Source organism: Dipodomys spectabilis, unplaced genomic scaffold, assembly GCF_019054845.1.
Source record: "Dipodomys spectabilis isolate Male_0828 unplaced genomic scaffold, ASM1905484v1 ptg000050l, whole genome shotgun sequence".
Taxonomy (NCBI): domain Eukaryota; kingdom Metazoa; phylum Chordata; class Mammalia; order Rodentia; family Heteromyidae; genus Dipodomys; species Dipodomys spectabilis.
This window is the reverse complement of record NW_024870727.1, coordinates 9185672-9205961: the sequence shown is the minus strand read 5'-3', so window position 1 is coordinate 9205961 and position 20290 is coordinate 9185672. Positions and strand designations below refer to the sequence as shown.

Sequence of the window (20290 nt, the reverse complement as noted above, 5' to 3'; positions counted from 1 at the left end):
TTTTTTTTTTGGGGGGGGGGGTCCAGTTGTGTGGCCTGAACTCTGGGCGTGGACACTGTCCCTCAGCTCTTCAGCTCAAGGCTAGCGCTCTACCACTTGAGCCACAGTGCCACTTCCGGCTTTTTTCTTTTTGCTTATATGGTGCTGAGGAATCGAACCCAGGGCCTCATGCCTGCAAGGCAAATGCTCTACCACTGAGCCACCTTCCCATCCCAGAACATACATCTTCTTGAGCCTTTACTTAGTAGTCAGTTTTTAGTCAGTTTCATTCTGCTATTTTCATACATGTGTGTGTGTCTGTGTGTGTGTAAGTCGTATGTCGTATTCATCCTCCTTCACCCTCAAAATAGAGGAAGGTGTATTTACTTCTAGCTTACTTTGGTAAGCTAGAAAATTAATTTCTAGTTGTAGCCAGTTAAAAACTGATACAAAGAAAATACAGTTGATGATATCTTAAGGTACTGCTTAATCTTTTGGGAAAATACTGTTCTTCCTACCTTTTGTCCCTGAAATGGTGTCCACATGTATGAATGTTTACATTGACATCATGACATCAGGTTGGATGGGGTCTTTGGATCTTCCATTCTCTGTTACCAAATATAGTAGCTTGTTAGATGTGTGATCAGGTCTTTCCTAGCCTGGCCGACCCAAGTAGGTCTTGGCTCAGCTGACCTCACTCTGGTTCTCCAAGGCTCTAGCACCTGCACCTGTGTCTCCAGCAGCCCAGTGTAAGTCAGACTGCAGGTCTATTGTGCCATCCTTCTGCAGGCTCAAGGAAGCACACTTGCTTCCCCTTCAGCTGTCTTCTGAATCTCCCCTTGCAGGAATATGAGAACTGTGGGTTCCACCCCTAGCCTACAGTAATTCAGTGACCTGCATTGTTAAGGATTAGGGCATCTGTGAGTTAGCATGAAAGGCCATCTCTTTCCAGAATCCTGTAGACTCCTACTCAGAACTTCAAAGCAATGAAAAACAGACTACTAATACTTAAACAACATTAATAAATTACACTAATACCGTAAAAATCCAGACATACAAAAAAGGTTAGTTTGATTTATATAAAGTTCAAAACTAGACATGCTACTCTGTAATATTAGGAGCCAGGTAGTGGCTGTCTATGAGAAGAGGGTTTTATTTGCCTCTTTTTGTGAAATTGTTATGCCTATTATACCTAAATGGGTTATATACAATGAATTTTCAGCTTCTAAACTTGAACTCCCCTAGAATTCACTGGAAATTTGCTATCTGAAACCTCTCTACTAAGTAACAACCTTCTCGTTAGGAGATCTGTAGAGGCCTTTATTTGTATGCCATCACTATGGTTATATTTTCATTATTACAAAATTAGTATGCTCCTTGGTTTCTTTGAGGTTAGAATTTTAGTATTTACATTGTAAAAATTGCTTAAAGTTACAGCATTTGAACAAGTTTTACACTTTTGATAAACACTAACTGTTGTATTTGGAAAAAATTATAAAATACTAATCTCTGTAAAAGTAGTAAGACAAATGCATGAGACCTATTTTAGAGTTTATTTTTCATAGATGTTCACCCACTGGAACAAGAGCAAAACCTGCATTCGTTGAAGGGCCATAAGCATCTCCGTAAGTTGGCGTCCAGTAATAGTGCTTCTTCAGGCCATTGGACACTTCTGCAAGGTACACATGTTCATCTACCACGTACGGCTTGACATCTGTGTTGTTCGCTTTCAGATGGCCCTCTTCAATTAAATCTGAATATGCCTAGGAGTTTTAAGGAAAACTATAAGAATACAATTTTCAATTTATAGTGCTTAAACAAATGTAAATATTCCACTTAGCTGTGTGCTATTGTTTTTTGTTTGTTGGTTGGTTGTGGGGCTTGAACTCTGGGCCTGGGCGCCATTCCTCAGCTCTTCAACTCAAGGCTAGCACTCTGCCTCTTACACCACAGCACCACTTCCGGTTTTCTGGTGGTTTATTGGAGATGAGTCTCATGGATTTTCCTGCCCAGGCTGGCTTTGAACCAGTATCCTCAGATCTTAGCCTCTTGAGTAGCTAGGATTACAGGTGTGAGCCATCAGCACCCAGCTTGCTATTGTTTTTTGTTTTGGTACTGGTCCTAGGGCTTCAACTCAAGGCCTGGGTGCTGTCCAGAGATATTTTTTGTTTTGTTTTGTTTTGGGTTTTTGTGCTCAAGGCTAGAGAGCTACCACTTAAGTTACAGCTCCACTTCCAGCTCTTTTTTTTTTTTTTTTAAAGTCTCATGGCTTGGAACCATAATCCTCAGGTCTCAGCTTCTTGAGTAGCTAGAATTGTAGGCATTAGCAAACAGTGTCTAGCTACAAAACTTCTAAGTTTTAATGTACAAAGCATGTTTTGTCATTTGGTGGTTCCTAGAGTTAATTCTTTTTTTTTTTTTGCCAGTCCTGGGGCTTGAACTTGGCTGCCTGGGCACTGTCCCTGAACTTATCTTGCTTAAGGCTAGCACTCCACCACTTGAGCCACAGCACCACTTCTGGCTTTTTCTGTTTATGTGGTACTGAGGAATAGAACGCAGGGCTTCATGCATGCTAGGCAAGCACTCTACCACTAAGCCACATTCCCAGCCCTTTATACCACCAACTTTATAGATCATAAGTATACCACCAACTTTATGGATTATAAGTCTGATAGTCAAAATTCTCAAATCCCACAAGTGCTCTTAAGACAGGTTGTAGTAGACAAAACAAGCAGCATTGTTCCAATGCTCTCAAAATACCACAGGAACTTGGCTTGATGGTGTGTGTTGAAATCCCAGAAATGCAGAGGCTGAGGCAAATCTGATGAATAAGTAGGAATTCATTCCTCAAAAAAAAAATAAAAATCAAAGCCCCATGTTTGGACATAGGATTGTATGGAGTTTGTGAACCCTTGAAATGAGTCTGCGAATTTAAGCCAAGAAAATACCACAGCATTTGATATTGACCTACTAGTTATTCTTCACTTTAGAATGTGTAAATCTCCAGCAGACCCTTGGTGTCTAAGTATGCCAAGCAAACTTGGCACTGCCGTGTTCAGGTTGCCATTCTATGAAACAAACAGAAACTGAAACACTGAAAGATTTAAGAATTTGATTTGCTTTCTGTTTAGCTTGTCATTAGCAATAGTTCCAAAGTCAGATTATATAGCTTCTAAAATGTACAACTACTAAAGCATATGGATATTCTAAAATTGTGTTTTTTAGACAAAAGTTTATGCTTTATTAAGGTAGTCACAGTGGGATTCTGGTAAGTCCTTTGGCAAATTCTGAGTATTTTAACATATTTTTTTCTGAATGAAAGCTGTTACTATGAGTTTGTTTTGTACTATCAGGGACTCTCAGGATTTATGTGAACAACATACCAAATGTTTTTTACAGTTTGTACCATATGTCTGTAGTTCTGTCTTCATACAATTCTGAGGAAATAGTTGGAGATTTTGCTACCTCAAATCAGTAATTTTTTGTTTTTGTTGGTCATGGGGCTTGAACTCAGGGCCTGGGCATTGACCCTGAGCCACTTTACTCAGACTTAACACACTACCACTTTGAGCCATAGTACCACTTTAGGTTTTCTGGTGGTTAATTGGAGATAAGAGTCTCAGCCTTTCCTGCGTGAGATAACATGGAACCATGATTGATCCTCAGGTCTCAGCTTCCTGAGTAGCTAGCATTACAGGGATGAAGCCACCCACATCCAGCTTGTTTTTTGTTTTTGTAGTTTGTTTTACTTTAGAGGAACTGGAGCTGCGTAATTCAGTGTTCTTTAATACCAGTATATGGTATGTAGTATTTTACTGTTTTAACCATAAAACTTTCTTGTAGCTGATTTTTAGGATTTATATTAAAACAAACTGTAGTGTTTCCCTATACTCTGTAACCTTTCCTAAGGTCCCTATAAATGTCTGAAGCTGTAAAGACACCCCAGGAAAATCTTTTATTGAAGAAAACTTACCACACATGTAGCTTCATCAAATTTGTTTCCCCAAATGTAAATATTACTTAATATGGGATTTATTTTCATTGAGTTTGAAAGTGCAATAAGTCCTTCTCCATCTATCTGGTTGCTGACTACTGACAGTCTATAGAAAAATAAAAGGTAGTAACAGTGGAAATCATTTTCACAAAATAACACATAACAGCAACATTTATACCATCCCTTTCTTGTGTAATTCTTAGTATTCTAAACATTTTTATGTGATAATCAAAATATTAATCATATAATTCCTAAAGCCCAAGAAATTTAGTTTTATCACTAAATGCTTCATATCTCTAGGAGAGCTGCTCAGACAGTCTTTGTGTTTTAACATGTTTGAAAATACTTAAATTATAGTGTCTTTGTCATGTTGAGTGTTTATGGCTTTTCTGTTAGAATTCTGGATAAATGATATAAACAAGGAATTTTTCATGAATTTTAACAAACAAATAACTAGAATTAGTCTTTTTTTTTTTTTTTTTTTCTTGTTCTGTGTTTTTGTTTTTGGCAGAGCAAGGACTTGAACTCAGCTGGTATTCTACTTTTTTTTTCATTTTGTCAGTCTTGGGGCTTAAACTCTGGGCCTGGGTGCTGTCCCTAAGCTCTTCAGCTCAATGCTAGCGCTGTACCATTTGAGCCACAGCACCACTTCCAGTTTTCTGGTGGTTTATTGGAGATAAGAGTTTTACAGACTTTCCTGCTTGGGCTGGCTTTGAACCGAGATCCTCAGATCTCAGCCTCCTGAGTAGCTTGGATTACAGGTGTGAGCTACCGGTGCCAGGTTGGTATTCTACTTTTTGAGCCACTTCCTCATCCTGCTTTTTGCTGTTTATTTTAGAGATGGAGTCCTTTGAGCTTTTCTGCCAGAGCTTGCTTTGAACCCAAGATCCTCCAGCTCTCAACCTCATATATATATATATATAATTATAGATGAAAGACATTATACTTAGCTGGACACCAGCGGCTCACGCCTGTAATCCTAGCTACTCAGAGGCTGAGATCTGAGGATTGTGGTTCAAAGGTAGCCCTGGCAGGAAAGTCTGTGAGACTCTTATCTCCAATAAACCACTAGAAAACCAGAAGTGGCGCTAAGGTTTAAGTGGTAGAGCACTCACCTTGAGCTGAAAAGCGCAGGGACAGTGCCCAGGCCCAGAGTTCAAGCCCCACAACCAACCAACCAAAAAAAAAAAAAAAAAAAAGACATTATACTTGCAAAACAAACCAAATGTTTTATATAACTTAATATGGTTTAGAAAATGGATTTTCACATTTCATGATTTTAAAAGATTGAGGTTGATATTCTAAAAGGGTAAGATTTGATTATTTTGATTAAATATAAAAGCATACTAACGCTTTAAGACTCCTGTTGTGTGAAGTTAGCGTTTCGCTGAGATAAATTACTCCTGCACTTTCTATTCTGTTAAAAGAAAGATCAATTACTTCCAGGGTAGTATTGCTTTTCAGTACAGCAGCCAGATATACCATTCCATCTCGAGTTATCTTATTGCTGGAGAAAGAAAATATTTAGTAATATTGTAAAATAGAGTAGTGTTTTTTGTTTATAGCAGCAGTAAGATGCTTGAAATCCTGTAATAGTACTTTCCATCTTAGTAACTTCAACTTCCAAGAAAGTTGATGAAAATTAACCATAAAATACAGCCTTTATCTTGCTGGTATAACTGTTTGTTTGCCCTTTTAAGAGATATAATACAGAATGCACAATATTCAAGCTTAGGATAATAGTGTAACAGAAGCATCCCATGTACTATGACATTTCTGTAGATTATTGTCATGACCTAACTCCCAAATTCCTAGTGTGCAAATGCTCATTTACCAGCTGACATCCAGGTAGCGCAAGCTGCTATTCAGGTGCAAGCCCTCGCACAGCTGTTGCATGCCGTCATTTTTTATTCCATGCTTACACATATGCAGCTCAATAAGGCAGTGGTTTTCTTTCAACATATTTCCCACATGGACAGTAGACTCATCCTAAAAATACATAATTGTGGCTCTAAGTTACAGTTTTGAAGCACTACATTGCTGGTGTTTAGATTACCTTTGTCTTTTTTTAAAAAATAAAGCTTGTTAGGTAGTCTGGGATGACCATGAACTCTGAACCTGCCTCAGTCTCCCAGGTTGCTAGGATTATAGGCATGTGCCACCATGCCAAGCCCCAAAGAGTATCTTTTTTTTTCTTTTTTTTTTTTTTTGCCAGTCCTGGGGCTTGAACTCAGCTCCTGAACACTACCTGAGTTGCTTTTGCTCAACTACCACTTAGCCACAGTGCCACTTCCACCTTTTTCTGTTTATGTGGTTCTGAGGAATCAAACCCAGGGCTTCATGCATGCTAGGCAAGCACTCTACCACTAAGCCACATTCCCAGCTGCCCAAAGAGTATCTTTCCTTTTTACAAATCCGTAACAGACACTTGTAAAATGAAATTACTCAGTGGCTGGGCACTGGTCATTATTACAATGGTAATTACTCAGGAGGTTGAAATCTGAGGATTATGGTTCAAAGCCAGCCTCGGCTGGCTTTCCACCAAGGGGGGATAAAAAAGGCCAGAAGTAGAGCTGTAGTTCAAATGGTAGTGCTAACTTGTGCAAAAAAGCTCAGAGACTGTGCCTAAGCCCTGAGTTCAAGCCTTAGGACCAGTGCGTGTGCACACGCACATGCACAACTGCAGTGACTCAGTAATATGAGAAAGATAGATAATTTGGATTACAAAAATAATTGACAAGAATTGATACAAATCGGTCATTTCAAAAAAAGTCATGGAAACAGCTTGTTGCATCTTGTACTGCACATGAAACCAACTGCTGTCCTGTGAAGACTCCCACCCTCTCCTTCGCAGCCAGCCCCTGAGCTGCCTTGGCTCCTCATCACCCCTTTGACGGTTCCAAGATGAAACAAGACATTTACCTATCTTGGTTTTTAAATACACTCATTAAACCCTCTGATGTATCTGACTTCTTTTATAATCTTCCCAAATACATGATTTTTTTCTGGTCACAGACTTTAAAATGTTTTTTACATTCTAGCTGGGTGCTGGTAGCTCACGCCTGTAATCCTAGCTACTCAGGAGGCTGAGATCTGAGGATCACGGTTCAAAGCCAGCCTGGGCAGGAAAGTCTGTGAGACTTTTATCTCCAGTTAACCACTAGAAAACCGGAAGTGGCACTGTGGCTCTAGTGGTAGAGCACTAGCCTTGAGCTGAAGAGCTGAGGGACAGTGCCCAGAGTTCAAGACCCACGACCAACCCCCCCCCCCCCCCCAAAAAAGTTACAATCTAGTTGCTTCTAAGCAAAAAGTAGATGTTAATGCAAAGCACTCTTTTAACAAAATAAAACGAATGCTGTAGAGTAGTTTGTGGTAGGAAATCCCGCTCCAGTGATTGTTGTGCAGCATGCCAGGTTTTCTAGTCACTGGAATGCTAATGGACCTGGACAGCCATGTGCCCTTGCAGTGTGGAAGTGCCTTCAGAAACTCCAGAAGTTAGATGAAACCACACAGTCATAGCAGCAAGTGCATGTGCACCAAGATAAACCTGTACCTTCTATTCGCTCCTATGACTTGGGACAACTTACTTTGTCTAGCTGAATCTCACTTTCCTTCTCTAAAATAGTGAAATGATGTTTCCTTCACAGCATTCAGTAAGTTTGCAAATAAAAGGTACCCGACACATAATAAGTATAGTATAGCAAACCCTCAAATCATTTATTGCACAGTATTCTTGCAATCCTGTATCTGATTCATTGAAATTACTGCTGTCATACAGGAAAGATTCTCACAGAAATGCCACGTAGTCTGGCATCTTAAAAACACAAACTGACCACTAGAGGGTTCATTACCATTGTGCCTTTGGCTTGGCACAGAGGGCAGGTACACTTGATCTGTACCATGGCTGCATTTTTTTTTAATTTAATTTTATTTTATTTGAGAACATACTGTACAGAGGGGTTACAGTTACATGGGCAGGATAATGCGTATATTTCTTACCAAGCATTGCAGCCTCCTCCTTTGTTTATCCTTCACCTCCCTTCCCAGCCTCCCCCCTCCCCCCCACCCAATCCTTCCCCCCCTCCCCCCCCCACACCGACATTGTAAAGCTCGTTTTTGACATGACAATTTGTACTTCTCATTGTTGCAACAGGTCCACCTGAAACCTTAAACGACTTGTTTGTCCCCGTCTCCTCCACAAGTTATACTGACATCAAATATAGTGAAAGCGGGGGTTACACTGTGGGGGAGGGACATACAAAGCAACAAAGAAATAATCTTATAAATGCGTTAGAAACACATGCATGAAAGAAACAAAAACATTAAAATACATATTTAAGGGTTCGTTTTCCTAACATCACATTATCTGACCTTTTCCGCTTGACTCATACATATACTAGATATTGCAAATAAGGGAAACCATGGGACCTATGTTTCTTTGGGCCTGGCTTACTTCACTTAATATAATTTTTTCCAAGCCTTTCCATTTCCTAACAAATGGGGAAATGTCATTCTTTCTGATGGAGGCATAGAATTCCATTGTGTATATATACCACATTTTCTTGATCCATTCATCTACTGAGGGGCATCTGGGTTGGTTCCATATCTTAGCTATGGTAAATAATGCTGCAAAAAACATTGTTGTGCTGGTAGCTTTAGTGTGGTCTTGTTTGTAAACATTTGGGTAAATGCCCAAAAGTGGGATTGCTGGGTCATAGGGGAGTTCTATGTGAAGTCTTTTGAGGAACCTCCATACTGCTTTCCAAAGTGGTTGAACAAGTTTACATTCCCACCAACAGTGAAGTAAGGTTCCTTTCTGTCCACATCCCCTCCAGCATCTGTTGTTGTTAGAGTTCTTGATTTTTGCCGTAACTGGAGTGAGGTGATATTTCAATGTTGTTTTGATTTGCATTTCTTTTATGGCTAGGGATGTTGAACATTTCTTCATGTGTCTATTGGCCATCCTTCTTTCTTCTTCAGAGAAGTTTCTCTTTAAGTCTTTCGCCCACTTATTTATTGGGCAGTTGTTTCTTTGAGGATTTGTTGTTGGGGGGTTTAATTTTTTGAGTTCCAAGTATATTTTAGATATGAGACCCCTGTCCGTTGTATGGCTAGTAAAAATCTTCTCCCAATCCGTGGGCTTTCTATTGATCTTGCTAGCTATGTCATTTGCCCTGCAGAAGCTCTGCAACTTTATGCAATCCCATTTGTCCAACCTTTCTTTGATTTGTTGTGTTTCCGGGTCTCTATTCAAAAAATTTCGGCCTGAGCCATGGAGACCTAGGGTTTCTCCTATTCCATCCTGTAATGTTTTCAGAGTGTCTGCTTTGACTTCAAGGTCTTTGATCCATTTGGAGTTGATTCTGGTGCAGGGTGATATATAAGGATCTAGCTTTAGTTTTCTACATGTAGTTAACCAATTTTGCCAGCACCATTTACTGAAGAGGCTGTCTTTCTTCCATTGTATTGTTTTAGCTCCCTTATCGAAGATTAGATGGCTATAGGTCTGTAGGTTTCATTTCTGGGTTTTCAATTCTATTCCATTGGTCCTGAGGTCTGTTCTTATGCCAATACCAAGCTGTTTTGATTACTATGGCTTTATAGTAGAGTTTGAAATTTGGTATTGATATTCCTCCAGCAGTGTTCTTTCCATTGAGGAGCGTTTTTGCTATTCGGGGTCTTTTATTGTTCCATATGAATTTTTGGATTGCCTCTTCTATTTCCTTGAAGAATGAGGGTGGAATTTTGATAGGTATTGCGTTGAATTTGTAGATAGCCTTGGGAAGTATTGCCATTTTCACGATGTTAATCTTTCCAATCCAGGAGCATGGGAGGCTTTGCCATTTTTTTAGTTCTGTGTTGATTTCCTTTTTCAAGATTTTAAAGTTTTCATCATAGAGGTCCTTCACCTCTTTAGTTAAGTTAATTCCTAGGTATTTTATTTTTTGTGGTGCTATTACAAATGGAGTTGCTTTCCTGATTTCAGCCACACTTTTCTCATTGTTGGCATACAGAAAAGCCATTGATTTTTGGGGGTTAATTTTATAACCTGCTACTTTGTCAAAGTTTTGAATCAGCTTGAGTAATTTGGGAGTGGAGTCTATGGGATTCTTTAAATACAAGATCATGTCATCTGCAAAGAGGGAGAGTTTTATTTCTTCTTTCCCTATTTGGATCCCCTTTATGTCTGCATCTTGTCTTATTGCTGTAGCTAGGCATTCTAATACTAGATTGAAGAGAAGTGGAGAGAGTGGGCATCCTTGTCTTGTCATGGCTGCATTTTTAAGCTTGAAAAAGGAAGCAGCCTTATTAAGGGAGGGAGTGGGAAGAGTGGCACCTGGCATTGGCACTTTTACAGGCTCCTCAGATAGTGTCAACGAAAAATCACAGGTGAGATCCAAAATCACAGGTGAGATCCAACATCTTGTAGCTTCTGATCCTGCTACCTAGCGATCAGCCACAGTGAGGAGTATTAAAACCTTGCATGCAGTAGCTTTTATATATATATGGGGTAGGGGTGGGGGGACACCATAGCTGCCTTAGAGACTAGCAAGCAGACCAGAGCCTACCTGGTCACTATAAACACCTAGACCTGGACCTGTACCAGTACTGGGGATTTAATATTCTTAGATAGATTTGGGGTTAACAATACCACACAACATATTTACAAAGGGAATGGATTGTGCTTCTAATGTGATTTCACATAGCTCGACATTTCCTCAGGAATATAATCCAGAATTTTTTTTTTAATTAAGCCTTCAAATCTGTCATGTCTTCACTTTGAGACCCTTTCCTTCCTGCTTCCCGCCTTCGTGGCTCTGACTTCAGTGTCCTTCCATTGGCTCCCATGACGCCCTGAGCCCTGACTGTACCAGCTGACTGCCTCCACAGACTGCAGTCCCTCAAACCAAGGCTCAGCCATTTTATAACTACCTCTAGTGTCTAGAAGTTTGTCTAGTTTAGAGTTCCATTTAGATATTTACTGAGTGAAATAAACCATGAGTGAAGCAGTTCGCCAGGCATTTTGCTGGTTTTTTTTTTTTAAAGATTTGTTTATGGAACCATTGGAACTCAATATTTTGAGAGCTTGTAAAGTATGTTTCTCTTATTTATGAGTCTCTTGGACAAATTAAGGTTATCTTTAAGAGCATGGTTTAAAACTCTAAAAACTTAGTATAACAAAGTACAGATAGGGAGATACCTATGTAGGTAAGAGAACACAAAGCACTTCTGAATAAGAAAAAAACTTTTTTTTTTTTTTTGGTCAGTCATGGGCTTGAACTCAGAGCCTGGGCACTGTCCCTGAGCTTTTGTGCCACTTCCAGTTTTCTAGCAGTTAATTGGGCACCAGTGGCTTACGCCTGTAATCCTAGCTACTCAGGAGGCTGAGATCTGAAGAATTGAGGTTCAAAGCCAGCCTGGGCATGAAAGTCTGTGAGACTTTTATCTCCAGTTAACCAACAGAAAACCAGAAGTGGTGCTGTGGCTCAAGAGGTAGAGTACTCGCCTTGAGCTGAAGAGCTGAGAGACAGTGCCCAGGTCCAAAGTTCAAGCCCTACAAAGTCTTACAGACTTTTCCTGCCTGGGCTTGATCCTCAGATTTCAGCCTCCTGAGTAGCTAGGATTATAGGTGTGAACCACCGGCACCCGGCTTGAAAAATGGCTTTTAAAAGAATGGTTCATTCTCAGTTATACTAAGGGGGAACAAGGAGGTCATTAATTTAAAATGACTTAAAGTACTCTGAACTTTAAAGTTCACTTGAACATTGAATTTTAATGTTCACTTCATTAAAGAAAGCACTTTGGATATTTTTTACTTTTCCTTGTAGTAAATATATCTTTAGGCCAGTAATAGAATGAATTTATTTCTTAGTGTTTACAATGGACAGAGAAGTAAGTCGCCCAAAAGGATGCTGGAAAAAGCTTTGAGAGAATCACACACATTTCCATTATCTTTCTATCTCCAGCTAGCACTTCCACATGCTCATGGTCAGACCTGCCAAGTGCTGCTCACACACTTTGCTGTGTTCATTTATGAACTCACAAATGGCATTGTTCACTCACATGAATATAACAGGAAGACAACTGGCAAGTGATCTTACATCAATGACCTCTAAAACATTAAGCATAAACACTTTTAACTTTTGACATACTTACTCATTCAGAACTTGAGTTTCATGAGGAAAGATAAGTGCTTGCTGCTTAAATAAGCAACATCTGAGTACATGTTTAGTTATAAAGTCTCACCAGGAATTAACAAGCAAGACATGCTGGTACACACCTGTAATTCCAGCACTAAAGAGGCTGAGGTAGGAGGACCGTGAGCCAGAGGCAAACTAGGATTATATAGAAAACCTGACTTAAAACATGAAAATTTGAGAAAGTTTTTTTTTTTTTTGCCTGTCCTGGGTCTTGAACTCAGGGCCTGGGTTCTATCCCTGAGCCTCTCTGTGCTCAAGGCTATAACTCTACCACTTGAGTCACAGTGCTACTTCCAGCTGTTTTCTGCTTACATGGTAGTAAGGAATTGAACCCAGGGCTTCATGCATGCTAGGCAAGCACTCTACCACTAAGCCACATTCCCAGGCCCAAGAAAATTTTCATTTGAATAAAACCTTTCATTTCTAACTAGTGGTATACACTATATAAGGAAATTCCTATGCCTATTAACATCAGAATTCTGTAGGACCTTAGTTTCAGTCACATTATAGATTAACTACTGTCACTTTGAATACATACCTGTTCACTGTACATTATAGGTCGGTTGAGGTTTATTCCTTTAATTGCTTGGTTTTGAGTTAGGACTGTAGCAAATGCAATCACAGTTTGCATTCCCTAAAAACAAATAAATTCATTAGGGAAACATCATATATAATCGTGTGTGTGTGTGTGTGTGTGTGTGTGTGTGTGTGTGTGTGTGTGTGTGTGCGCATTCCCTAAAAACAAATTTATTAGGGAAACATCATATATAATCGTGTGTGTGTGTGTGTGTGTGTGTGTGTGTGTGTGCATTCCCTAAAAACAAATAAATTCATTAGGGAAACATATATAATCGTGTGTGTGTGTGTGTGTGTGTGTGTGTGTGTGCATTCCCTAAAAACAAATTCATTAGGGAAACATCATATATAATCGTGTGTGTGTGTGTGCATTCCCTAAAAACAAATAAATTCATTAGGGAAACATCATATATAATTGTGTGTGTGTGTGTGTGTGTGTGTGTGTGTGTGTGTGCGCGCGCGTGCGCACGCCAGTCCTAGAGCTTGAACTCAGGGCCTGGCTCTGTCCCTGAGCTGCTTTTGCTCAAGGGTAGCTCCCTACCACTTTAGCCACAGTGCCACTTTGGCTTTTTCTGTGTATGTAGTACTGAGGAATTGAACCCAGGGCTTCATGCATGCTAGAAAGCACTCTATCACAAGCCACATTCCCAGTACAACCTGAGGGACTTTTTAAAAGCACCTATCTGCTCATGTCACAGCTCAAAGCCTTTCTGTGGTTCATATTTCAAACGACTCTTCTCAGGTATGGACCTTGACAGATCTGGTCTCAGGGAGCCTCAACGCTTCTACTTCAACATAACACGTGGACTTTTCAGTATTTGTAGAGTTGTTTGTTTGTTCTGCGTATGCTAGTCCTCGGGCTTGCTATCCCTGAGCTTTTTTGCTTAGTGCTTTTGCTCTACCACTTGAGCCACAGCTCCACTTCTGGCTTTTTATGGTAAAATTTTCAGTTCTTAAAATATCTCAATGTTCATGTACCTCTTTCAAAATATGTAAACAATACATTTCTCATTATCAGACCAAATGTCTGATAATGTAGCTCAGAGCTACTTTTAGCATCATCATTGTAGTTTGAAACCTCCTTTTTGTTGTTGTTGTTGTTATTATTGGTTGTGGGGCTTGAACTCTGGGCCTAGGTGCTTTCCCCCACAGCTCTTCAGCTCAAGGCGAGTGCTCTAACCACTTGAGCCACAGTACCACTTCCCATTTTCTGAGTCATTTATTGGAGATAAGAGTATCATGGCCTTTCCTGCCTGGGCTGGCTTTGAACTGTGATCCTCAGATCTCAGCTCCTGAGTAGCTGTGATTACAGGCGTGAGCCACCATTGCCTGGTGAAACCTCCTTCTTTAAAAAAACATACACAGGTTGAGATGAACTATGGATAATCAGAAATGTTTTTATTATGCTGCCTATTTTTGTATAGTATTTACTATAATCTGATTTTATTAATAGTCTTGAACTACTATGTGAAATGAAAAAACATTTTCTGACACATATTTGGGTTAACCATTAATAAAACGTGTGTGTGTGTGTGTGTGTGTGTGTATTGTTTGCTATGTATCTTTCTCTGTAGGTGGTACTAGGACTTGAACTCAGGGCCTCACACTTAGCAGGACCAAGCTCTGACACTGAGGCCAGGACTCCAGCCCTTAGCTGGTCTCTTGAACAGTTAGTTCTCCAAGCTGATTTCCTGGCCCAAGGGAGGCAGGGGATGGAAAACCCAGTGTCTGGGTGATTTTCTCATAAAAAATTTACTCACAAGATCACAATCACCCAGGTCTAATTTCTCTAAGGATGAGTTAATTTGAAGCATTGTAGCAAAACACATTCCACCTTTATTCTCAATCTTGTTTCCAGTCATTCGGAGGTATTTCAGAGTTTTATTTTTCTGAAAAGGAATGGAATGTGTGAAAAGGAATCTCTCTCTCTCTCCCCCCCCCTCTCTCCCTCTCTCTCTCTCTCCCTCTCTCTCTCTCTCTCTCCTGCCAGTCCCAGGACTTGAACTCTGGGCCTGAGTTTTTTGCTCAAGACTAGGCCTCTACCACTTGAGCCAAAGTGCCACTTCTAGCTTTGTGTGAGTAGTTTATTGGAGATGAATCTCACAGACTTTCCTGCCCAGGCTGGCTTTGAACCACAATCCTCAGGTCCCAGCCCAATGAATAGCTAGGTTTACAGGCATGAGCCACCTGCACCCAGCAATTTACATCTTAATCTACAGCATTTTCTACATAAAATGAGTTAGAAGGCAACATTACTGTTTGTAGATTCATATTTTTTCACTGGAAGCAAAACAGTTACTTAAAATAAAAGTAACACTGAATAAAAGAAAAAATTAGAAATAATGATCAAACAACAGTCATCCAAGCAATAACTAGTGATGAATGCAGATTTTAATAAACTTTCCTTCCACTGGAAACTGTAAATTATTTCCTAAAAAATTAACCCTTTTAAAGTGTAACAGTTCAGTAGCATTTATTACATGAGCATTGCTTACAGCTAGTTCAAGACATTTTTATCATCTTTGACAGTATCCTGTGCTATTGCCATTAAGCAAGCATAACCTCTCTCTCCCTCCACCTGTCTATCTCTCTTCTTTCTCTCTGTCTTTGTCTCTGTCACTCTCTTTTTCCCCTATCTCTCTCCCCTTCCCTCCCCATGCTCTGGATCAAACCCACAGCTTCATGAATGCTCAGCAAGTGTTAATTCACTGATACACGTGTGTGCACACACACAAACACACACGCGCACACGTGCACGCATGCACTGAGGAAAAAGCCAAAGCACAGCACCCAGGCTCCAAGTTCAAACCTACCAACAAAAATAACAAACAAAAAAGCAACAAAAAAGAAATTAATATTCAAAAAAATGGTTAGAGGCATATACGTGCTTACTTGTAGGGCTTTAGCAATCAATTCTCCACCATCAGCCTGAATGTCATTAAACATAAGATTTAAGTAAACGATAGACGGCTGTTTCTGTAATGAAGAACAGAAAGAAGCTATTACACAGGCATTTTGGGAAATCCATCAATTACACAGGTTTTATGTTTTTGGGTGTTGATTGACCCAAAGATAATCTTTGACCTCCAAAGATAATCTTTATAACTCAGGAAAACTGAATCCCAGCAAAAGACTGACCTGAAGGGAAAAGAGCATTCTTGTTTAAAAATGCAAGTGAAAGGAAAACAGTCTCCAGTTTTAGCAAGTTCTAAGTGTGGTCCTGCCTTACATGTGTCACCATGGTGTACAAATCTGAAAAGGATGACCGAGTGGCTCTTGGTGCCAGCTCTGCTGAGACTAACCCTGAGTGGAGTTCCCTGTGTTTCAAGTGTTAGAAATACAGCCCAGAGTTCTGGACCCTTGATGCTTTGCCTTGAGAGAGAGAGACAGAGAGACAGAGAGAAAGAGAGAGAATGTGTGTGTGTGTGTGGATTTCCTATAAGTGGAAATAAGAATATGTTGTAGGAATATCATACCTGTAGCAGTTTTGCAGCATAGTATGCACCAGTATTCCCGATAAAGTTATATCTAGCATCCACACCTGGAGGACACAAAGCACAGAAAGAGATGTTCCTTGCAGAATGGAAGCAATACAACCCAAAGGGGGGAGTTGGGGGGACAGGGAGGAGACTAGTGATTCGGAGGGGAGGGGGGAGGGGAGGGAGGAGAGTAGTGTCTCTTAATGAAGCATACCACTGATACACGAATGATTCTTCAGAACTTTGGAAAGAATGCAAAAGTCTTCACCTGTTACCCTCTGTACTTGGACTAAGCGATTGTTACCAGCAATGTTTAATGTGATTCCTGTTACCATTCTAAAATACATGAAAATAACAGCAAACAAATAAAAGCAAAGATGTTAAAATTCAAAGAAATCCAGTGAGGAACTATTATTTTCTTCATGTATAAATAACATTTGCTGGAACTAAGTATGGAGTAGACTTACATCAAGTACTTACACCAGATAAAAACTACTGGACATCTAGACTTTAATATTCTGTACAATTTAATCTCTTTCTCTCTCTCTCTCTCTCACACACACACACACACACACAAAGAATCCCCATTCTATACATAAAAACATTGAGAACTGAAGAACTGATGATCTGGTGAAGTTCACCTAGCTCATAGGCTTGTTGAAGACTTTAGGGTGCCCAATCTAGGGCTGTTCCTCTACCACCTCTAAGACCATCAAACCATGGAAATGCCCAACCTAGGCACTGATGTCTCATGCCTATAATTCTAGCTGCTCAGGAAACAGATCTGAGGATTGTGGTTCAAAACTAGCTCTGACAGGAAAGTCTGTGAGACTCCTTATCTTCAACTAACCTCCAAAAAGCTAAAAGTGGAGGTGTAGGTCAAGTGGTAAAATGTCAACCTTGAAGGGAAGAAGCTAAGGGATAGCACCTAGGTCCTTAGTTCAAACCCCAGTACCAGTACACACACACACACACTCATGTGTATTACCAAGCCATTTTCATGTCTTTAAATCACTGACTTGTTAGGATTTTCACAGAAATAGTGAACACTACGAGGTCATCGAGTATTTGCCTTCCTTACCCCTTTTTCATTGCTTTATCCACTTCTTGGAGTATGTGCTCAATGAAAGGATTAATCGTACGCGATTTTTCCATACACAGAATAACATACTGTTCCTTGAGACCAGGTGCAGATTCTGAAGCTTTTGAAAAATAAGTGTATCCATTACAATATGCTAATTATTGAAGAAGTTTGCTATCAAAGATGTGTATGTGTGAAGATGGTGAGGGAAAGAAGAAAATAATGGAAGAATAAAAATGCCACTTTGAAAATGAGGATTACATCCATAAAGTGTGGGTTAACCCTGGCTTGGTGATACAAAAGAAAAAGTATCTACAGGGCTAGGAAAGTGGTTCAGTGGTAGAGCGCTTGCCTTGTATGCATGAGGCCCTGGGTTCGATTCCTCAGCACCACATAAGCAGAAAAAAAAATCCGGAAGTGGTGCTGTGGCTCAAGTGGTAGAGCGCTAGCCTTGAGCTGAAGAGCTGAGGGACAGCGCCCAGGCCCAGAGTTCAGGCCCACGACTGGACCCCTCCCCCCCAAAAAAAAAAAAAAAAAAAAAAGGAAAAGTATCCTCTACCATGTGCAAAGCCTGGTAGCTCTGAGAAATGATGTGTAGATCACTAAATGTGAAATAAGTTAAAAAACATTTTGCATAAGATCATGGAACTTTTTTTTTTTTTTTTTTTTGGTCCTGAAGCTTGAACTCTGGGCCTAGGCACTGTCCCTGAGATCTTTGTGCTCAAGGCTAGCGCTCTACCACTTGAGCCACAGCACCACTTCCAGCTTTTTGAATAGTTAGAAGAGTCACGGACTTTCCGGGCCAGGCTGGCTTTGAGTCATGCTCCTCAGATCTCATCCTCCTGAGCAGCTAGGATTACAGGTGTGAGCCACTAGTGCTCAGCTGGAATTTATTCTTTTTAAGGGGAATGTGCAAATGAAGATGACTCCAAATTCTAACCCACTGTGACACAATGGGTTCCAGCGACTCAAGCTTCCTTAAACTAGCTCCCAAATAAAGGCAATTTTATCAACAATCTAAGTCCAGAAGGATCTGAAAATGTGTCTGGTCCCACAGATCTCTTTGGTACCCTGTATACCATCCAGGCATCTTCTAACAAAACCGGCTTATTAAAACACCAACAACTTTCATTTCCTATTCCTAAAGCTGACTTTTTTCCTGGAAAGTTCTTAAAAATGACTCTCTCGCTCCCCCCCCCCCTCCCTCCCTGCCACCTTCCCCTCCTCCCCCCCCTCAGCTTGAACTCTGGACCTGGGCGCTGTCCCTCAGCTCTTCAGTTCAAGACTAGTGCTCTACCACTTGAGCTTATTGGAGATAAGAGTCCAGTCTTTCCTGTCAGGGCTGGCTTTCAACAGTGATCCTCAGATCTCAGCCTCCTGAGTAGGTAGGATTACAGGCATGAGCCACCACACCCGGTGCATCTTTCCTTAACAGTCTTACTATTTTCAAACATTTTCTACAGGCCCAGGTTTTCTGAGGTGGAAAGTTAAAGTGTTACTTTTCTAAGAGGCATGGGTCATGGTCTCTGCTGTCTACCTTTTGTGTGTGTCTCTTTAAATGTCTGTGACCTGAGATCTGGATTTTGGGGAACTGACTTAAGTGTTGACATCTCAGAAATATCCTTTGCTGAGTGGATTCCTATCCTATAAGAATTAAAGAGTTGGGGGCTGGGAAGGTGGCTCAGTGGTAGAGCGCTTGCCTTGCATGCCTGAGGCTCTGGGTTCGATTCTTCAGCACCACATAAGCAAAAAGAAAAAAGGCAGAAGTGGTGCTGTGGCTCAAGTGGTAGAGCGCTAGCCTTGAGCTAAAGAGCTGAGGGACAGCGCCCAGGCCCAGAGTTCAGGCCCCATGACAGGACCCAAAAAAAAAAAAAAAAGAGTTTGCTAAAGAAATCTGCAAAACAAGACTGAGGATGAAAGGAAATAAATTTACATTTACCAGCTCACATATATATATTTAAAAAAATAAATTTGAGGAAGGGGAAACAAAGGAGGAGGCAACAATGCTTGATAAGAAATGTACTCATTACCTTGCCCATGTAATTGTAACCCCTCTGTACGGTATTTTCACAAAAATGTAGGAAAATGTCTGTTTTTCAATTGAAATATATAAATATAAAACGCATAAATACAAAAAGAAAACAAAATTTGAGTGTTTGGGCACAGTTTGATGTGTTTTTTTGTTTTTTAAATAACATTATAAAGTGTCCTCACGTCATTCTCTGGAAAAATTTAAACGTCCTGCAGGCCAGGTAGCAGTGGCTAATGTTTACTACTCACCCATCCCATTTGGGAGTCTGGGAATAGGAGGATGGTGGTTTTAAGGCTCCGAGTGTCTAGGGGGCCCTCGGGAGGCCCCGATGGCCGCGCTCGCCTGGGGCCTGGGGGCCGAGATCTACGCGGCAGGCCTCACGCCGTCGACCCCACACGAGGCGGACCTCGCGGGGCCTCGGGTTTGGAGGAGGCGCCGCAAACTCCCCAGAGATGGGCCGGGCGGAGCGACCGGCGCGCTCGCGTGTGTCCTCCGGGCCAGGAGGTGCCCTCCTCCTTACCGAGCTGGCCCCTCGAGACCGAGGCCTTGGGGAAGGCCTGGGTGCGGCCCGGAGACCGGGACTTGCTGTCCTTCTTTTTCCAGCTCCTCGGCATGCTGGCCTCACTCCGCAGGACAGCAATGGCGGCCCGGACGGCGCTGCCATGGCGACCGTACACGCGCTGCCCCAGGCGCCCTACGCTAGGAGAGGGGCGGGGACTATGGCGTTGCCTTGGTGACCGCAGGTGCACCGCCCAGGCCACACAAGGCTGGAGGAGATGGAGGCGTGGCCACGGCGCTGCCATGGTGACCGTGGGTGCACCGCCCGAGCCTCAGAATGCTGGAGGAGATGGAGGCGGGGGTCACGGCGCTGCCATGGCTACCGCAGGTGCACCGCCCAAGCCACAGAGTGCTGGAGGAGATGGGGATGGAGGGGCCCACGGTGCTGCC

The 20290-nt window shown here is 41.3% G+C and overlaps 1 protein-coding gene across 1 annotated transcript; it reads right to left on the bottom strand.

Moving 5' to 3' along the window:
* Positions 1-1513: 1513 nt before the first annotated feature.
* Positions 1514-20016, bottom strand: Lrrc34 (leucine rich repeat containing 34). Its single transcript, XM_042678851.1, has 11 exons — positions 19863-20016; positions 17311-17431; positions 16444-16565; positions 16227-16291; positions 15643-15726; positions 14511-14639; positions 12713-12808; positions 5808-5962; positions 5325-5480; positions 3953-4079; positions 1514-1742 (listed from the first exon to the last, which is right to left on the bottom strand). Exons 1-11 carry the CDS (start codon positions 19954-19956, stop codon positions 1539-1541), a joined length of 1353 nt encoding a protein of 450 aa, XP_042534785.1. The 5' UTR covers positions 19957-20016; the 3' UTR covers positions 1514-1538.
* Positions 20017-20290: the final 274 nt, after the last annotated feature.

Excerpts from the sequence above, each read along its gene's own strand:
- Lrrc34 (XM_042678851.1), bottom strand. The coding sequence starts at position 19,956 with ATGCCGAGGAGCTGGAAAAAGAAGGACAGCAAGTCCCGGTCTCCGGGC. Across the intron at positions 16,292-16,443 it reads GAATCATTCGTGTATCAGTG|GTGTGGATGCTAGATATAAC; the intron begins GTATGCTTCATT and ends TGTGTCCTCCAG. Across the intron at positions 14,640-15,642 it reads TGATTGCTAAAGCCCTACAA|AAAAATAAAACTCTGAAATA; the intron begins GTAAGCACGTAT and ends ATTCCTTTTCAG.